Source organism: Oncorhynchus clarkii, chromosome 3 (assembly GCF_045791955.1).
Source record: "Oncorhynchus clarkii lewisi isolate Uvic-CL-2024 chromosome 3, UVic_Ocla_1.0, whole genome shotgun sequence".
In the NCBI taxonomy this organism is placed as follows: Eukaryota; Metazoa; Chordata; class Actinopteri; order Salmoniformes; family Salmonidae; genus Oncorhynchus; species Oncorhynchus clarkii.
In genome coordinates, this window is record NC_092149.1 from 10,478,977 (window position 1) to 10,499,593 (window position 20,617).

Consider the following 20,617-nt stretch of genomic DNA (forward strand, 5'->3'; position numbering starts at 1 on the left):
CTCCCAGCAGGACCAGGAGTGCATGCTGCTCTATCCCCAATATCACACACACACACACACACGCACACACGCGCACGCACACACACACACTCACACATGCACACACAAACACACACACACATATACAAACACGCAGTCACAGTCACACACTCACACACACACACACACACACACACACACACACACACACACACACACACACACACACACACACACACACACACACACACACACACACACACACTCTCTCTCTCTTTCACACAAACCCCCCCACACACAGACAATAGAGAGCCACAGGAGATGGCATGTCCATAATAATCCACTCTAAGCCTAGTGCTGTGACCATGCACCTGGCACCACTCCACCCTCCTAGCAGCTCCACATCATAGTTTTTGTGTGTGTGTGTGTGTGTGTGTGTGTGTGTGTGTGTGTGTGTGTGTGTGTGTGTGTGTGTGTGTGTGTGTGTGTGTGTGTGTGTGTGTGTGTGTGTGTGTGTGTGTGTGTGTGTGTGTGTGTGTACGTGCGTGCGTGCGTGCATGTGGTGATAGTCCGACTGAGTGGAAATTCTAGTTGTTCTCGCACGTCACAAATTGGTCGATGTTATTTGCCTGACATGATCAATATTGTCTACCCAATCAATATAGATGTACAACTTGGCAGAAGTTCAATTCCTGCTTTTACAAAAATGTATATGAAATCAGTCACTCATCTCTTGCTATAATATTCACTATTGAACTCAGAAAGGTTACTGTATAGGACTGCTGTAGATTCAGCCTCAAGGGGCGGACCGTTCTCTCTGTGGGCTAAGGTTTTAGATCGGAAGTAATTCGTCTGCGCGCAAGGAAGAAAGTTGTTTACAAACAGAAGAGAAAGTTGGACATGTAGCTAACTCGAGACAAACAGTTACGAAATAGCCTAGAAGAATGCATCTCCCAAGTTTTACACTCATGGGTTTTTACTTTAAGTAAGTAACATGTTCACGGTTTGAAAATGAAATGTGATAGATTTAAAGTTTGAATGGTCAGCTGTGCTGGCTAGCTTGATAACATATTGTTAACGTTAACTCACCTGACATACACAATATAACGTTATACCTGCCAGCTAGCTAGAGGATGATGCCTTACCTCGGTCAAAATGTGTTTTAATGTGTCATAATTACAGACATTTCTTCTCTCTGGAACAAGCAAAGTTTTCTGTTGTCATTTGTTCCCGGATGTTGTCGTTTAACGTCGTTAGTTAGCAAACAGCTCGAGACAGACTAAGACCCTGTTATTCAAACCTTGGGCACGAGGGGGTCAGCAAAGCTCCCTACTAGCTAGCAATGGTATGTTGTGATGTGTTTGGCATTGGGTTACAAGGATGTGTGTGTGTGTGTGTGTGTGTGTGTGTGTGTGTGTGTGTGTGTGTGTGTGTGTGTGTGTGTGTGAAAAACAGGTCAAGTGGTTGTTTGTGGCACACTGATGTTTGATGTATACCTCCTCCCTCCTGTCTTCCAGGTAGCTGAGTAAGAGGAGCAGGTGTGAGAACACACCCGGGGTCAGATGTCAGGGAGGATGTCAGAGGAAGGGGGCAAGCTGACGCTGAGGCGTCTTGAAGGGCCAATCAACAAGTTCACTAAAGTAGCCCTGCCGACAGACCTAGAAAGACTACAGAGACACCACAGCAATATACTGAAGGTAACACACACATATACTCACACACATATATACACAGGCAAACTCACATCTCCGACCATTGGAAGTTACAGAAGAACCACACACAGAGAAGCATCAACTGAGCTTGTTATTGTCTTACAGTTCCAGCATAGTGGACAATGGGATCGCCTTCATCAGGAGCACATCAATGCCAGCCGCACTGTGCAGGTAAAACATAGACACACGCACACTGGCCTTGTGCTGAGCATATACAGTATGTTGTGACTGTGTGCTGTGTGCCTGCAGGAGATCAGGAGTGTGTATGTAAAATTGAGTGTGTGTTTTAAAAGAGTGTGTGTGTGTGTGTGTGTGTGTGTGTGTGTGTGTGTGTGTGTGTGTGTGTGTGTGTGTGTGTGTGTGTGTGTGTGTGTGTGTGTGTGTGTGTGTGTGTGTGTAAAGTGCTGCACAGTGTGTTTTCACAATGGCACCACCATGTCTCTGGAAATGAAGGATTCACTACCACCTCCTTCCCACACACACACACACACACACACACACTCAAAACACACCATTCCCCTCAAACCCCTTGGGAGGGGCAGAGTGCTTTCCTGTGTGGTGTGTGTGTGTTTCTGTCTGCTGGGCTGGGTGTGTGTAAGGAAGCTGAAGATGGGTGATGATACACAAGGACATGCAGCACAGATAGAGCCTAAGATAAGTAGAGAGAGAGAAAGAAAGGCAGAGGGAAGCAGAGAAAGACCGAGTCACCCCTCACTCTCTAGGCAGGAAGTGAAGTCTCTAGCAGGAAGTGGGCTCCTCTGCTTTCTGTATTTCTGTCTGCATGCCTTTATTTTCATCCATCACTCATCTATTCATCCCTTTCTCCTAACTGTGAATATTATTATAGACCCCTCTCTGCTGCTCATCCCTTTGAGGGAATAGGTTAGGTAGTTTAGACAGCACACTACAGATCACTTCCACACTCCATTCCCCCAGGGTGTTGTCAATTAGGGTGATCGTCAGTCAGAGTACCAGCTCGGAGAGCCTACTGGTTTGATTTGGGGTCTTTTAGTTTGGGCGTGCCTTTGCTATTTTTCCTTCTTGAACATATTTATGTTTAGGCACCATCTGAACAAATAATAATCCACTTGGACCGGCCGACCAAGAGGTGAAGACGGAGCTGGCCCTGGACCTACGGTAAGGTCTCCTGGGTACATACATTCACACCTAGACGCGGCAGGGTAGCCTAGTGGTTAGAGCGTTGGACTAGTAAACGGAAGGTTGCAAGTTCAAACCCCCGAGCTGACTAGGTACAAATCTGTCGTTCTGCCCCTGAACAGGCAGTTAACCCACTGTTCCTAGGCCGTCATTGTAAATAAGAATTTGTTCTTAACTGACTTGCCTAGTTAAATAAAGGTAAAAAAAAATACGCTGATTTCTCAGGTTACAGACCAGTTAACTAGGCCTAAGACCCTCTAGACTTAGTGAGTGCAAAAATTTAGCAACGTGTGCCTGGTTTAACTTTCTCCCTGGTGTTTACTGTGTGTTTGGCTGCAGAGATGGAGTCCTGCTGCTTCACATGCCTGTCTGTCCCCCACTGACTGACTGGCTGACAGAGTGACTGACTAACATACAGCGGTCTCAGGGCCCCACCCCCTCCCCTCCATATACCCTTCCCCCCAGACACAACGGCCTGAAAACACACAAATATGGACCAGTTACACACTCCTACACACCTTTCAATCAGTAGCCCGTAGTTCTGTAAACGCCTTTTGCCATTTTTTTAAACCGATTTTTAATAAATCCTCTTCGATGTAAAGTCCCCTGTTTAGGGGACCTGCGTGGTTCTGATACCGGTTCTGACTGAAATTTTTGCTTATAAATCGATCGAGTTGGCTTGCATTGAGCAGTAGCCCTGATTTTTACAGACAAAGTAGTCAAATCAAATCACATGTTATTTGTCACATACACATGATTAGCAGATGTTAATGCGAGGGTAGCGAAATGCTTGTGCTTCTAGTTCCGACAATGCAGTAATAACCAACGAGTAATCTAACCTAACAATTCCACAACAACTACCTTATACACACAAGTGTAAAGGAATAAAATAATATGTACATAAAAATATATGAATGAGTGATGGTACAGAACGGCATAGGCAAGATGCAGTAGATGGTATCAAGTATAGTATATACATATGAGATGAGTAATGTAGGGTATGTAAACATTATATGAAGTGGCATTGTTTAAAGTGGCTAGTGATACATTTTTTACAGCAATTTTTACATTATTAAAGTGGCTGGAATTGAGTCAGTATGTTGGCAGCAGCCACTCAATGTTAGTGATTGCTGTTTAACAGTTTGATGGCCTTGAGATAGAAGCTGTTTTTCAGTCTCTCGGTCCCTGCTTTGATGCACCTGTACTGACCTCGCCTTCTGGATGATAGCGTGGTGAACAGGCAGTGGCTCGGGTGGTTGTTGTCCTTGATGATCTTTATGGCCTTCCTGTGACATCGGGTGGTGTAGGTGTCCTGGAGGGCAGGTAGTTTGCCCTTGGTGATGCGTTGTGCAGACCTCACTACCCTCTGGAGAGCCTTACGGTTGTGGGCGGAGCAGTTGCCGTACCAGGCGGTGATAATGTCCGACAGGATGCTTTTGATTGTGCATCTGTAAAAGTTAGTGAGTCTCCTACGCCTGTATGAAGCAGCATATGCCTGGAATCCTTACACCGTAATGTAGCGAGGGGGAGTGGTTTCATCACTGTACCACATTCAGATCGATTTATAGCCAGTAGTCTAAAATAATGAATAGATTTTAAACAAAACCCACTTTCTGTTTGTGATAGACGGACACTATATGAGATGAAAGGCCTAACGAGTTCAGGAAATATTCACAGTGATGGGTACAGACGTTTTGACCAAGAGACCTTTAGAAAATATGCTCATTTTCTCTAACAATAAATTTACAAATATGTATTATACAGAAATCTTATAGTTAGTCGTTTTATAAATTGATTATCCTATATTTAGAACAAATAAGTCATTTCAAGCCTTATTTATACAGTTTAGTTATAGGATATCCATCATATACAGTGGGGCAAAAAAGTATTTAGTCAGCCACCAATTGTGCAAGTTCTCCCACTTAAAAAGATGAGAGAGTGTAGGTGTGCGTACATATAATTACTATTTGTACTTTATTACTATTTTCTCTTAGCATTTTATTATTATGTATGTGTATATTTTAAATCAGTGTAGATTGTTATTCTGGGGTATGAATGTTTGTATGTGTATATGTGCATATGGAAGTATTCTTTAAATATTCTTTAAATATATATTTTTATATATTATTTTTTTGTGTGGGTAGGTATGTATGTATGTGTGTGTATGTATGTATGTATGTGTATATGTGTGTATGTGTGTGTGTATGTGTGTATATGTATGTATGTATATGTGTATGTATGTGTGTATATGTATGTATGTATATGTGTGTGTATGTGTGTATATGTATGTATGTATATGTGTATGTATGTGTGTGTATATGTATGTATGTATATGTGTGTGTATGTGTGTATATGTATGTATGTATATGTGTATGTATGTGTGTGTGTATATATATATTATTTTACATTTTGTATTTTTTATTACATTTTTTATTACATTTTTTTTTTTAAATGGGGGGGAACGTTTAATTTAGCAAATCCTTGTTCCGATCTCCTGACCCACAGTATGTAAAGGTACGGCTGACTATGTCGGTTGCGGATGGTTTATTTTTTGACCGGCAGTGCTTAGCAATATAATCTTGAGGCTATATCTTGCTTATCTCTGGGATTGACCCAGAATGACGCTTAAATGCGCAATATGTTTAAGTTGCAACTTATTCTGTTTAGGTTTATTAGATGCTAACTGAACACTTTATTCGCGGGAGCCTCCTCAGTTCATATGTTAGTAGAAGTTCTAGGATAGTGAGAGGTGAACGTATAGTTGGGATTTTATTTTTGTTTTACCTCTTGTTCGAGGTCGCGCCGTGCTTTTTTGGCATCGGCCAGACAATGTGTTTATTATTTTTATTTTTCCTTTTTTTTTCTCCTGTTTGTGCATGCCTGTTAAATGTGGGTTGATGGGGGGGTAAGTGTTGGGGAACAGGGTGGGAAGTAAAGGTGCTTGCAGGGGGGGAGGGGTGGGTTGGATACTGCTCGGGTGTAGGTGCTACATATGCTGATCGTGATGGTTTGGGTGCGCTTTCTTACCTTTTTATCAAGTTACATGGTATGCAGGCCACCATAGGAACTACAAACGAGAGGAGGGCGGGGCTTACATTCACTTCCTGGAATGTCAAGGGTTTAAACGAACCAATTAAGAGAGGCAAGGTCCTAGCCCACTTGAAAGCACTCTCGTCTGATATTATATTTTTGCAAGAAACCCATCTGAAGAATATCTCTCAAAGGTAGACGTAAGTGTAGGTGGGTGGGGCAAGTGTATCACTCTAACTTCTCTGCCAAAACGAGAGGCACAGCGATTCTGGTACGGAAAGGAATTCCCTTTCTACATAAAACCACTATTGCGGATAAAGAGGGTCGGTATGTGATCGTAATAGGAGAAATCCACTCTACCTCAGTAACTCTACTAAATATCTATGGGCCAAACATTGATAACCCCTCTTTTTTCAAAAGAGTCCTTGCCCTGATTCCAGATATCTTCCATACTAACCTGGTCATTGGAGGGGACCTTAACTGTGTGCTAGACCAATATTTGGATAGATCCTCTACCCGGCGAACCCCTACCTCCTATTCAAGCGAATTCTTGAATACCTACATAAAAAAATTGAACTTATTTGATATATGGAGGATCGCTAACCCTACGGGTAGGGAATATTACTTTTACTCTCATGTTCACAATGTTTACACTCAAATTGACTACTTTTTGTTGGATGCTAGACTACTCCCCTATACCTGTAATGTGAGGTATCATGCTATTATAATCTCGGACCACAGTCCACTCACCTTCTCCCTGAGATTGGGTGACATTGTACTAAACGAGAGGGTCTGGAGGTTGAATCCTCAGCTCCTCACAGAGCCAACATTCTGTGAATATCTTAAAGACCAAATTACATTTTTCTTTGATACCAACGACAACACAGAGACTTCTCCAGCATTATTGTGGGAAACACTGAAGGCTTTTCTGAGAGGCTGTATCATCTCCTTTCAGGCTGCCAGGAGTAGGCAAAACAGAGGAAAACTGGAAGAACTGGAGGGACAAATTCACTTACTGGATAGGGAGAATGCTAGCCACCCATCTATGGAGAAACATAAAAAAAATTACCTCTTTAAAATTTGAATAAATCAGATTCTCTCAGCTAAAATTGCTAAATCGTTTCTCTATGCCAAGCACAAATATTTTGAGTTTGGTGACAAACCACACAAATTACTCGCCAGACAAAATGTGAGTGACCGAATGATTCACAAAGTTAAATCTGCATCTGGGGAATTACTCTCTTCCCCCAAAGACATCAATGACAGATTCCGGCAGTTTTATGAGACTCTATATACATCTAAAGCAGATCCTAACCCCTTAATTATGCAAACATTTTTGGAGGACTGTAATCTTCCTGCCCTGAACCAGGAAGATTCTAACTTCCTGAATAAGGAAATATCTCTTGATGAAATTCGAGAAACAATGAAATCTCTAAAGAGTGGCAAGACCCTGGGCCCAGAGGGATACCCTGGTGAATTCTATAAAACATTCAGCAACATGCTCTCTCCCTACCTGCACAAAATGTTGGTTCAGGCCAATGAGGATGGAGCTCTCCCTTCTACTTTGGACGAAGCGTTCATTACAGTTATACATAAGAAGGGTAAAGACCCGGAAGAGGTAGGGTCATATAGACCAATATCTCTCCTTAATACAGACCAAAAGATTTTAGCAAAAACTCTGGCTAACAGGCTTAGCACTTTAATTGGCAAATTGGTCCATTCGGATCAGACCGGCTTTATCCCTAACAGAAACTCATTCTCCAATCTCAGGCGCCTCTTCAATATTATGTATTCTCAGAGGTTACCCAACGTGGACCTTGCCGTCATATCTCTTGACGCCGAAAAGGCCTTTGACCAAGTTGAGTGGCCCTATCTATTCAAGGTCCTACAGAAATGTAATATTGGAGATGGGTTCATAAATTGGATCCAGCTTTTATATAGGAACCCCTGTGCCAGAATACTCACTAACCAATCATTGTCGCCCCGATTTAACCTTAACAGGGGGACAAGGCAGGGTTGTGCGCTGTCGCCTATGCTCTTCGCCCTAATTATCGAACCGCTCGCTCAGATGATTAGATCTCACGCAGCAATACACGGCTATAATACTAAAGATACTCTAAATAAGATTTCCCTATATGCAGATGACATCCTCCTCTATGTAACAGAACCCCAGACTAGTATCCCAGCTATTCTTGATGTGATCAATTTGTTTGGTACCTTCTCGGGATACAGAATAAATTGGAAAAAGAGTGAATTAATGCCCATACGGTCGCAAAACACCTCCTGGCTAGAACATCTCCCATTTAAGTTATCTTCAGAAAAATTTACCTACCTAGGAATTGTAGTTACCAAACAATACTCCTTACTATTTAAAGAGAATTTCCCCTCTCTGATACAAAAACTCAAGGCAAACATACTATTTTGGAGAACTCTCCCAATTTCTCTGCTCGGAAGAATTAATGCCATTAAAATGGTCTTCCTCCCACAACTGCTCTACCTATATCAGAACATTCCAGTATTCATACCTAAATCCTTTCATAAACAACTGGACTCAATTATCAATCCTTTCATCTGGGATTATAAAACACACAGGATAGGTAAAAAACACCTCTGTAAATCCAAGATGGAAGGAGGATTGTCTCTCCCAAATGTTATATTTTATTACTGTGCCGCTAACCTCCGCGTTGTTACGTTTTTGCTGGATGACGCACTTCCGGCATCCAGCTGGCTTACTATGGAGCGTGAGGAGTGTCACCCCTTCTCTATTGGCGCTGTGATTTTGTCGCCTGTCAATCTGGAGATGTCACTTTATTGTAACAATCCTATTATACATAGCACAGTCCGAATCTGGAAGCAAATTAAAGTCCACTTTGAGCTTTGACCAATGTCATTCATGCTCTCTGTCGCCAGGAATCCCTCCTTTGCCCCTTCTAACATTGATAACACCTTTGAGCGATGGGGAGAGTTGGGGATAAGTACCATAGGGGATTTATACATAGAAGGGACCTTTGCTTCCTTTGAGTTGCTGAGGGAAACTTATAACCTTCCCAGAAGTAATTTTTTTAGATACCTACAAATTAGAGACTATGTTAGAAAACACCTCCCAACATTTGGGAATGCTAAACCTTCCATGTTTGACGGATGCATAAAAATATGCCCCACCTCAGATAAACTGATATCGCTGATAAACTGATATATGATGCTTTTCAATCTGTTAGCACACCTTCTACAGATGCCATCAAGGCAAAATGGGAGGAAGAACTAGGGACTGACATCTCGGTGGCAGACTGGGAAGAGAGCTTGGAGTATATCCACACATGCTCCATTAATTCCAGACATCGTCTCATACAATTCAAGGTATTACACAGATTACACTATTCCAAAACTAAACTGCATAGGATATTTCCTGAGACATCCCCTACATGTGATAAATGTCAGGCTACGCAGGGTACACTACTCCACTGCTTTGCCCTATGCTCTAGCTTGCATGGTTATTGGTGTGGAATTTTTGGGATCCTCTCTGAAGTCTTGGAGACGTCAATAGATCCAGACCCGCTTCTGATAATCCTGGGAGTATCTGAGTCCCTAAACGGATTAACCAACCCCCAAAAACAACTAATCTCGTACGGTCTCATTTCGGCAAAAAAACGAATCTTGTTGTTTTGGAAAAGGAGGGAAGCGCCCTCTACCAAATTATGGCTCAGTGAATTGGCAAGCACTGTACACTTAGAAAGAATTAGATATATTCTGTACAATAAATTATCAACATTTGATCAAATCTGGCAGCCTTTCCTCTCCTACGTGGACGAGTCGGCGCTATGAATTTGTACTTATTAACACACTCTCAATTGTAATATTTGAATCTACCTTTGGGCAGCATGTGCTGGCCCCGCCACCCGAGCAGTTGGGGGGGGGGACATCTTCCCTCTTTCTTTCTATGTGTCCTTGTTTTGTATGTCGTGACTTGTATTATTTGTTTTGCACCCAGAACTCTGGGTCTTGTTGTTCCTGTATGCTCTTTTATGTTTAGATAACAATTGTATACACCATTCTTGTGTGTGTTTAATAAAAAATATTTGAAACAAAAAATATGAGAGAGGCCTGTAATGTTCATCATAGGTACACTTCAACTATGACAGACAAAATGAGAAAAAAAATCCAGAAAATCAGATTGTAGGATTTTTAATGAATTTATTTGCAAATTATGGTGGAAAATAAGTATTTGGTCAATAACAAAAGTTTATCTCAATACTTTGTTATATACCATTTGTTGGCAATGACAGAGGTCAAACGTTTTCTGTAAGTATTCACAAGGTTTTCACACACTGTTGCTGGTATTTTGGCCCATTCCTCCATGCAGATCTCCTCTAGAGCAGTGATGTTTTAGGGCTGTTGCTGGGCAACACAGACTTTCAACTCCCTCCAAATATTTTCTATGGGGTTGAGATCTGGAGACTGGCTAGGCCACTCCAGGACCTTGAAATGCTTCTTACGAAGCCACTCCTTCGTTGCCCGGGCGGTGTGTTTGGGATCATTGTCATGCTGAAAGACCCAGCCACATTTCATCTTCAATGCCCTTGCTGAGGGAAGGAGGTTTTCACTCAAAATCTCACAATACATGGCCCCATTCATTATTTCCTTGACACGGATCAGTCGTCCTGGTCCCTTTGCAGAAAAACAGCCCCAAAGCATGATGTTTCCACCCCCATGCTTCACAGTAGGTATGGTGTTCTTTGGATGCAACTCAGCATTCTTTGTCCTTCAAACACGACGAGTTGAGATTTTACCAAAAAGTTATATTTTGGTTTCATCTGATCATATGACATTCTCCCAATCTTCTTCTGGATCATCCAAATGCTCTCTAGAAAATTTCAGATGGGCCTGGACACGTCTGGCACTGCAGGATTTGAGTCCCTGGCGGCGTAGTGTGTTACTGATGGTAGGCTTTGTTACTTTGGTCCCAGCTCTCTGCAGGTCATTCACTAGGTCCCCCCGTGTGGTTCTGGGATTTTTGCTCACCGTTCTTGTGATCATTTTGACCCCACGGGGTGAGATCTTGCGTGGAGCCCCAGATCGAGGGAGATTATCAGTGGTCTTGTAAATCTTCCATTTCCTAATAATTGCTCCCACAGTTGATTTCTTCAAACCAAGCTGCTTACCTATTGAAGATTCAGTCTTCCCAGCCTGGTGCAGGTCTACAATTTTGTTTCTGGAGTCCTTTGACAGCTCTTTGCTCTTGGCCATAGTGGAGTTTGGAGTGTGACTGTTTGAGGTTGTGGACAGGTGTCTTTTATACTGATAACAAGTTCAAACAGGTGCCATTAATACAGGTAATGAGTGGAGGACAGAGGAGCCTCTTAAAGAAGTTACAGGTCTGTGAGAGCCAGAAATCTTGCTTGTTTGTAGGTGACCAAATACTTATTTTCCACCATAATTTGCAAATAAAATCATTCAAAATCCTACAATGTGATTTTCTGGATTTTTTTTCTCATTTTGTCTGTCATAGTTGAAGTGTACCTATGATGAAAATTACAGGCCTCTCTCATCTTTTTAAGTGGGAGAACTTGCACAATTGGTGGCTGACTAAATACTTTTTTGCCCCACTGTAACATATTTGTATCATGTTTGTATCATGTTTGTGCTTTTGTACTTGATCTTGTGTCTTGAAAAGTGACTACACCTCACCAGTCTAACTGTTTTACCAGAAAGGGGAAATTTGAACCGTAGAGATTGCAGCATTACTAGTTATTGTTTATGGCCCTCTCATGGTAAATAATTACTTTAGGGGATTACGTAGATTACATTTAAGAGGTTTTAACCAACCTTCTCCAGCAGCGCAGAGAGTTCATTCACCTGTTAATGTTCTTATTGTTGATCTTTGTGTTGTGTTCTTTGTGTGTGTGTCTCTGTGTGTGTGTTGTCTGTGAAGCATATGCTAACAGGTCTTTAGCGTTCTGACAGTTGTGTCTCCCCGTGGCCATAGAAGCTCAATGCTAATTCAGTCTGCAGCTGTATGTGTATGTTTATTCATCATGTCTAATTAGCGTGGGAGCATCTATTGGTCATGACCTCCTGACCCCTGCCCTGGTCTGCCCTGGGGCTGATGGGTACAACCAGGGGAGGCCATCTGACACCCTCCTACTTCCCCCTTCTCACTCCTCCTCCCAGCAGAGACACTGGAACCTGTCTGTCTGTATGAGGGTGTACTTCTCTCTCTCTCGTGCCTCTTTTTTAAATCTATCTGTTGGGAAGTTGAACCTCTCTCTCACTCTCTCTCCCTCTCTGTAGCAGTTGAGGGCTAATGTTAGAGAGATGGAGAAGCTGTGTGGACATATCCGCCCGGAGGACGGCCCCGCCCTGGAGAGGCTGGTTCAGCCAATCAGAGACCGAGCATCTGCTGCCGTGCAAGACTTCCTACTCCTGCATTCTAACCCCGCCCCTCTGCCACAGGCACCACGCCTCCCAGACCACTCATCCTCAGGTAGCACCACCCCCTTCCCCTCTATTCAATACATCAGTTTATTCCATTCTATGTCAGCCATGTTACCTCTTCCTTTATTGATATATAAATAAACCAACTAATAAATCATCTAAATGCTCATTATGAATTTGAGAATTTCAGAAGCAGTAACATGTCCAGATCTAAAGTTGGTCACTCTGGTTCTCACTGACCTTGTCCATTAGGTGGTTCCCATGGTGATGATGTGGGCAGGGAGCCCCCTCCTGTTAATCAAACGCAGCTCCTCCTCCCAGTGATCCCCCTCAATGAGAGTGCTGCTGAGTCCTGGGACACTCTGGAGGAGGTGGGAATATTTGGGCCCCTTGTACTGTATTCACAAATGGTCTTAATAATAGATTAAGAGATCATAATATTTATTAATGTCTTTAATATGTCATATAGTAGGTTTTTGTTTGTGTTATTGTTGCTGTGTTAATATGAGTTTGTTTTGTCAGGACCTGAAGGAGCTTAGCGGTTTGGTGACAGAGTTCTCTCTGCTGGTCCATGTGAGTATGCTATGTACAGTGCATTCGGAAAGTATTCCGCTTTACTTTTTCCACATTTTGTTACGTTAGAGCCTAATTCTAAAATGTATTAAATTGTTTTCCTCATCAAACTACACACAATACCCCATAATGACAAAGCAAAAACTGTTTTGTAGACATTTTTGCAAATAAAACTGAAATATAACATTTACATAAGTATTCAGACCTTTTACTCAGTACTTTGTTGAAGCACCTTTGGCAGCGATTACAACCTCAAGTCTTCTAGGGTATGACGCTACAAGCTTGACACACCTTTATTTGGGGAGTTTCTTCCATTCTTCTCTAAAGATCCTCTCAAGCTATTTTCAGGTCTCTCCAGAGATGTTCGATCGAGTACAAGTCCGGGCTCTGGCTGGGCCACTCAAGGACATTCAGAGACTTGTCCCGAAGCTACTCTTGTGTTGTCTTGGCTGTGTGGTTTTCATCAAGGATCTCTCTGTACTTTGCTCCGTTTATCGTTCCCTCAATCCTGACTAGTCTCCCAGTCCTTGCAACTGAAAAACATCCCCACAGCATGATGCTGTCGCCACCATGCTTCACCATAGTGATGGTGCCAGGTTTCCTCCAGGTGTGACGCTTGGCATTCAGGCCAAAGAGTTCAATCTTGGTTCAGCAGACCAGAGAATCTTGTTTCTCATGGTCTGAGAGTCCTTTAGGTGCCTTTTCAAATCAAATCCAATGTTGTTGGTCACATACACATGTTATTAGTGTAGCGAAATGCTTGTGGCAAACTCCAGGTAGGCTGTAATGTGCCTTTTCCTGAGCAGTGGCTTCCGTTTGGCCACTCTACCATAAAGGCCTGATTGGTGGAGTGCTGCAGAGATGGTTATCCTTCTGGAAGGTTCTCCCATCTCCACAGAGGAACTCTGGAGCTCTGTCAGAGTGACCATCAGGTTCTTGGTCACCTTCCTGACCAAGGCCCTTCTCCCCTGATTGCTCAGTTTGGCTGGCTGGCCGATCGGCCAGAGTCTTGGTGGTTTCAAACTTCTTCCATTTAAGAATGATGGAGGCCACTCGGATCTTCAATGCCGCAGACATGTTTCGGTACCCATCCCCAGATCTGTGCCTCGACACAATCCTGTCTCGGGGCTGTACGGACAATTTCTTCAACCTCATGGCTTGGATTTTGATCTGACATGCACTGTCAACTCTGGGACCTTAAATAGACAGGTGTGTGCCTTTTCAAATCATGTCCAATCAATTGAATTTGCCACAGGTGGACTCCAATCAAGTTATAGAAACATCTCAAGGATGATCAATGGAAACAGGATATACCTGAGCTCCATTTCGAGGCTCATAGCAAAGGGTCTGAATACTTGTGAAATTAGCAAAAAAAAAAAAAAAAAAATTTTCATTTAGTCGTTATGGGTTATTGTGTGTAGATAGATGAGGACAATTTTTTAAAGTTAATCCGTTTAAGAGTAAAGTTGTAATATAACAAAATGTTGAAAAAGAGAAGGGGTCTGAATACTTCCCGAATGCACTGTATGTTCTGTGTGTGTGATTGAGAGCTGACAAGGTCAGCAGACAATGCCTTTCTGGTGTCTAATGAGACAGGATGAATGACAGGGACAGGGCTACGTAACACAGATAGCCTGCTGCGGCTACGCTAACCATGCTGTTAGCACACAGGGCAGTGAGGGCACTGACAGACAGTGTAGTGAGCGACAGCTAGCCTAGCGTCTGTCTGTCTGGTTGGATTCATGCTGGGGCTCCTTAGAGAGCAGGTCACAGCACACCACAGGTTACTGGAGTGGGGCTGCAGGCAGGTGGGGGAGGGGGGATGCTGGGGGAGGGGGGATGGTAGAAAATGGGCCATAGGGGAGAGAAGGGGGCTGTGTGTCCATGGGGAGAAGAGAGGAGAGTGCCGTGGGAGAGTACCCAGGCAACAGGGCGTATGGTGGGCCAGGAGGAAAACAGACGACTCCGATTATCACTCGTATCCCCTGGGAACGAAAGAGCAATAGGAGGGTGAGTGGGAGGAAGGGAGGGCTTAAACATGGTGAGAGAGGAGGGCAGAAAGAGGTGTAGAGAGAGAGATTTAGGTAGGGAGAGCGAGCGAGAGGAGATTGTTTTGAAGGAGAGAGCATAAAGATGTTTTAGTGCTGTGGTCTCTCTGGGGTGACTGGTGTCGTTCAGGGACCAATACTCAGCCTCTCAACCACAGGGTAAACACTGCTGTGTGTCGGTGTTTGTACCTGCCTGGGGATTTGAGAGAGAGAGGGAGGGAGGGAGGGGGACAGAGACAGGCAAGTTGAGATGTTCAGACACAGCCTGCTAGTGTCTGACTGAAGCACTCATCTCCCCCTGTTACACTGGCTGGAGCCTAGAAGCTCCACATCCACCAACAACCATACATACATCTGGGATTTAAAGGGAGGGAGGGTGAAGAAATGGGAACCGAAGTGAACATGAGAGTGGGGGAGAGATGTGAGGACTGAGGAGAGGAGTAAAGATGTCAGCATGCTTCGGTTCAGAATGAGTGTGCTCGCATAATCCCTTAGACCTTTGTTTGAAGTACCAAGCAGATCTTAGTCGAACAATTTTACATCCGAGATGTTTGGTGCGGTCTCCTTGAATGACATCAAACATTTAATTGAATAATCCCTACTGTTGACCAATCACAGATGAAGGGGCGTAGACTTCAGCTACCGACTCCGGCATGCCTGGAGAAAATGTTTTGTTAGCACGGCCGGAAAAAGCCCTCACTGAAGACCAAACGGAGAGGAGGGAGGGGACTGTAACGGAGAGGAGGGAGGGGACTGTAACGGAGAGGAGGGAGGGGACTGTAACGGAGAGGAGAGAGTTAGGGGGCAGTAAGGGAGAGGGAGGAAGTTAGGGGGCAGTAACAGAGAGGAGGGAGTTAGGTGGCAGTAAGGGAGAGGGAGGGAGGGGGCTGTAACGGAGAGGAGAGAGTTAGGGGGCAGTAAGGGAGAGGGAGGGAGTTAGGGGGCAGTAAGGGAGAGAGGGGGCAGTAAGGGAGAGGAGGGAGTTAGGGGGCCGTAAGGGAGAGGAGGGAGTTAGGAGGCAGTAAGGGAGAGGAGGGAGTTAGGAGGCAGTAAGGGAGAGGAGGGAGTTAGGAGGCAGTAAGGGAGAGGAGGGAGTTAGGAGGCAGTAAGGGAGAGGAGGGAGTTAGGAGGCAGTAAGGGAGAGGAGGGAGTTAGGAGGCAGTAAGGGAGAGGAGGGAGTTAGGAGGCAGTAAGGGAGAGGAGGGAGTTAGGAGGCAGTAAGGGAGAGGAGGGAGTTAGGAGGCAGTAAGGGAGAGGAGGGAGTTAGGGGGCAGTAAGGGAGAGGAGGGAGTTAGGGGGCAGTGAGGGAGAGGAGGGAGTTAGGGGCAGTAAGGGAGAGGAGGGAGTTAGGGGGCAGTGAGGGAGGGAGTTAGGGGGCAGTGAGGGAGGGAGTTAGGGGGCAGTGACGGAGAGGGAGGGAGTTAGGGAGACGAGAGACTTAAAAAAGCTCACGATTGATCATAGTTATGACTGAAACCGCTACAGAAAATGTATACCTGTTGTCTGAATATTGTCTATCCATATGTAATAAGTAGCTAATGTAAAAAGGTACCATGTCCATAAAATGCATATAGTATGTACATATAACAACAACAACTACAATAAGGAAGGAGAGAAGGATGGATGGTGTCCAGCACACAGGGAGAGAGGGACAGCTGTCACACTGAATATTTCATGAGCTCCTCACAATAACCCCCCAGACCCCTCCTGCCCCAATATAACCCCCTCAAGATCCCTTCCTACCCCAATATAATCTCCCCAGACCCCCCCCCCCCCGCCCCAATATAATCTCCCCCAGACCCTACCTTTTCTACTTTATACCCGCATCACCCCCCCACAGACAGACACACACATCTGTATTGCTGTGTCGAGAGGGACCAAGTCAGCGGTGTGTGTCTCCAGTGTATAAAGCCTGTGTGTGTGTCAGTCCCAGCAGGAGAAGATTGACAGCATAGAGGAGAACGTCATCACAGCAGCAGCCAACGTGGAGGAGGGGACCAGGAGCCTCGGGAAGGTGCGTGTGAGCGTGTACACGTGTGTGTGTGTGTGGTGTTTGGGAGATCGATGGCACTTTGCCTCCCAGCCATTCTACAACGTTTGTCCCTATTGATCCAGCAGAATACGGAGGAAAGCTGCAATTAAAGAAATAGAGAGAATAGATGGAGAGAGGGGTTAAGAGGTACAGTGATGGAGGGAGGGGTTGAGTAGGGGGTGTTGTCAATGGAGAGTGCAAGGTGTGTGTGTGTGGGTGCAGGAGGCGAGGAGAGGTATGAAGGGCTATTTAATAGCTCTTCAGTAGCAGCGTTTGGCCTCCTACTGTTGGCTCAATACACACACACACACACACACACACACACACACACACACACACCCTCAGAATAAAGTCAGACTGACAGCTCAATACCAACAGACATATTACAAGCTCAGTGTGGTATGTCGTGTGAGTTCTATACGGCTAAACAGACGCTCCGTGTACACACCCGTTTTGAGTCTAGTTGCAGCCAAAATATCACTATTTAAAATGTGGTTTATTTAAGTGTAAATGTACCATCTCTCATCCCATGGTTTGATTGATAAATGGAACTTCAACTCAGTTCAACTTCCTTAATTGATGAAGTTGAACTGGGATTGAGCCCACATTGAGGTCCAGAATATTCTAGGGTGTGGCTGTGCTGTTAAGGGATCCTGAGTGGCACAGCGTTCTAAGGTACTGCATCGCATCACTACAGACCCTGGTTCGATCCTGGACTGTATCACAACCGGCTGTGATCGGGAGTCCCAAAGGGCGGCGCACAATTGGCCCAGCTTTGTCTGGGTTAGACGTTTTGGACTTCTTTTTCTGCTAGGCAACCCGAAGATCAAAGCCGAAGTCTACGCTCCTTCGTCGGTAATTGGTCAACAACTAAAATCTTAGTGACAGATTTATCTTAGATTAATTCGGACTATTTTGAGGAAGTGTATTCTGGCTACGGCATCTCTAAATGGACAAATAGTACTATTGCTGCTTTTTTTCTCATTTTTCAGGTCTTTTAAGGGAGTATGTGTGCACACTCGATGGGCTAGGCGTCAGCCCAACTGAAACATGCTGAGGCCTTTAGAAGCAGTGTGTGTACATAGAAGAGGTGTCAGACAGACACAGCAGTGTGTGTCATCTGTCATCAGGCCAGGTGCCATTACACACACCCCTGCTTTACCAACACCCTGTACTCTGAACTTTCAACTTACCTCTGTTTAATTAAAATGACCTTCGCTGCCATGAGGTGAGGGGGTGGGAGGGCGTTTGAACTGGAGCCATTAAACTGTTAATCTGTTAATCAACCGTGGGAGGGGGTAGTGTGTGTGTGTGTGTGTGTGTGGCGGAATGTTCAGAGGAGTCACTCATTTACAGCAATCAGTCTAAAGAAGCATCTTCCTCTCTGAAGATAACAGTATTAATAAACACACACACACCTCATTTCTCCTATTTTAATAAACATGGGTAATTCAACTGTAGAGCTTTGATGATGATGGTGTGTGCGCATGTGTTGCTGTTTGTGTGTGTACATTTGTGTGTGTGTGTGTGTGATCATGAAAGGCCAGGTAGATCTGAAGACTTCTCGCTGACTGTGTGTCTTAGAACATCAAAGGAATAACCCCCCTGAGTGTGTGTGTTATATGTGCGTTGATTTGTCCCAAGCGAAGTTTCTTCTTATTTCCTTGTCTTTTTAATTGAATTTAAGAATCTTTATTGGCATAAAAAGTAAAGAAACCTAGACTGTCAATGCATGTAGTGACTCGTCTATCCCTCTGTCCTCTCCGCAGGCGGTGGGCTACAAGCTGGCAGTGTTACCCGTGGCGGGGGCAGTGTTAGGGGGGGTGTTGGGTGGGCCGCTGGGCCTACTGGTGGGGTTCAAGGCAGCGGGGGTGGCAGCAGCGCTTGGAGGTGGGGCTCTGGGGTTTGCAGGGGGGAACCTGGTCCAGAAGAAACGCAGAGCTAGAGTACAGTCCCAGATGAACCAGCTCACTGCGCCCCCTACAGAACCAGAACCACCGCTGGACAAGGACAAGTGACCTCTGATTGGTCGTGAAGGGACCTCTGACCTCCAGAAGCTTACACTGTCCAGGTACTGCCCGACTACATTGCAGACGCATGCTAGACCTTATATATCAGCTAACCACATCATATGATATAGCAATCTGATGCCCGACTGCACAGTTGAAGTGGCGCACAACCATTGGTTGATGCAATGCAACGCCTGCGCATCTAGTCGGGCAGGAACTCAACCTAGATATCCCTCAGACTAACTGGCTGTCCACTCTAACAATCTGTTGTTTGACCAATAGATTTGCTCTCTTTACTGTGGTACTAAGGAACTCCTCCTCCTTCTCGCTGCCAATAGACAGAGGAGAGAGGTCTGTCAAGCGAGGCCTACTGTGAAGAGAAGCCTGCCCCTGGGATCTACCACTTCCCAATCAATAAGACTTTTAAACATTGTAGGAGAGCCTTGAGGACCTGAGTGTGAAAGGGAGGTGTGTGTGTGTGTGAATGCTGTGTTAGTTGAGTGTGATGTATGTATATATGCTGGGTCTGTTGGCTTTGTATTTAACACTTTAAAGTAACTGTCCAGTGTTTCCAGATTTCTATTAAATTTGAGCTACATATTTTTACAATATAAATGAAATAGTTTTCCTTCCAAAACCTTTTAAATATGTTAAAAAGCAGCTTTTCTGTGTTGGAATGGTGTGGGCGTATACTGATCTTAAAAATATTCATGTGAGTGGATCGCTGATTGGCCAGCTCATCCTCCTCAGGATGACGGCAAGTTGAGATACAAGTTTGTTTTTTGTTTTCTACAATTAATATTTTGACCACAAATACAAGTATAGGATGAGTCAACATTATTTGGGTATGAGATTACAGAACTTTCACTGCACATTTACTTTAAGTGTATGATTATATATTATGAAAATATGTGCATTATTAGTAGCAAACACTACAGCCTGCCTAGTTTTGTAACATAAGTCCTGCTGTTTGGTGCCTTTTAGTACAGACGGAGAGATGGTAGTTTTATTAAAGTCATGTTATTATGTGTTTCTTGGACGGACTTGTCTTAACTTCCCTCAGTCTTTATCAAATACACACTGTGCCAAAGCCAGACATTGCCTGGGTCGAGCAGTCACCCATCTCTCTAGTTTATGAACTTATTGATGTTTATCTGAGTCTGCTGCTCTGCTTAGAGTATACAGCTCATTAACAGAGGGAGAGAAGAGAGAGGGAGGTATAAACAGCAGTAAATGTCAAGACTGTGTCCTGGTCTGAACCCTGCTGGAGAGGAGAGGCCTGCTCCCTATGACAGACTGGAATGTGTCAATTTGACAGACTGGGGAGCAGAGAATAAGAGTGAGTGATTGAGAAAGGTTAGGAGGATAAACACAGCTTTCCTTGGTGTACCAGGTAGAAAGTTGTGATGAGTGAGGCCAAAGTTTTCCTTCTTAAAAGTGCCACAAGAGAAACGGGTCACACCTGATGTCATCTACTACAACAGTGACCAACTAAATATGGATGCTCTTAATCTATGTGATGATTTACTGGGGTTTTATATTGTCAAAGAAAACCAATAAAATCTCCTTCTGATGAAGGAATTGTGTGTGTGTGTGTGCGTGTAAAGAGTCTTCTCTGTAGAACTGAACAAACAGACTCAACAC

At 44.3% G+C, this 20,617-nt stretch overlaps 1 protein-coding gene across 3 annotated transcripts; it reads left to right on the top strand.

The window, feature by feature from the left end:
- The first annotated feature begins 829 nt into the window (after window positions 1-829).
- LOC139387695 (syntaxin-17-like) lies at window positions 830-20,550 on the top strand. 3 transcript variants are annotated; one of them, XR_011629220.1, is made up of 9 exons: window positions 830-964; window positions 1,497-1,676; window positions 1,797-1,862; window positions 12,168-12,360; window positions 12,564-12,682; window positions 12,834-12,884; window positions 16,860-16,946; window positions 18,734-19,035; window positions 19,283-20,550. XR_011629220.1 is itself a non-coding variant. In XM_071133998.1 (8 exons), exons 2-8 carry the CDS (start codon window positions 1,542-1,544, stop codon window positions 18,980-18,982), a joined length of 897 nt encoding a protein of 298 aa, XP_070990099.1. In that variant the 5' UTR covers window positions 840-964; window positions 1,497-1,541; the 3' UTR covers window positions 18,983-20,550. The 3 variants fall into 3 exon arrangements, 2 of the variants coding, with proteins under 2 accessions (XP_070990099.1, XP_070990098.1); XM_071133998.1 differs by having other exon boundaries at window positions 840-964; window positions 12,171-12,360; window positions 18,734-20,550; XM_071133997.1 differs by having other exon boundaries at window positions 844-964; window positions 18,734-20,550.
- Window positions 20,551-20,617: the final 67 nt, after the last annotated feature.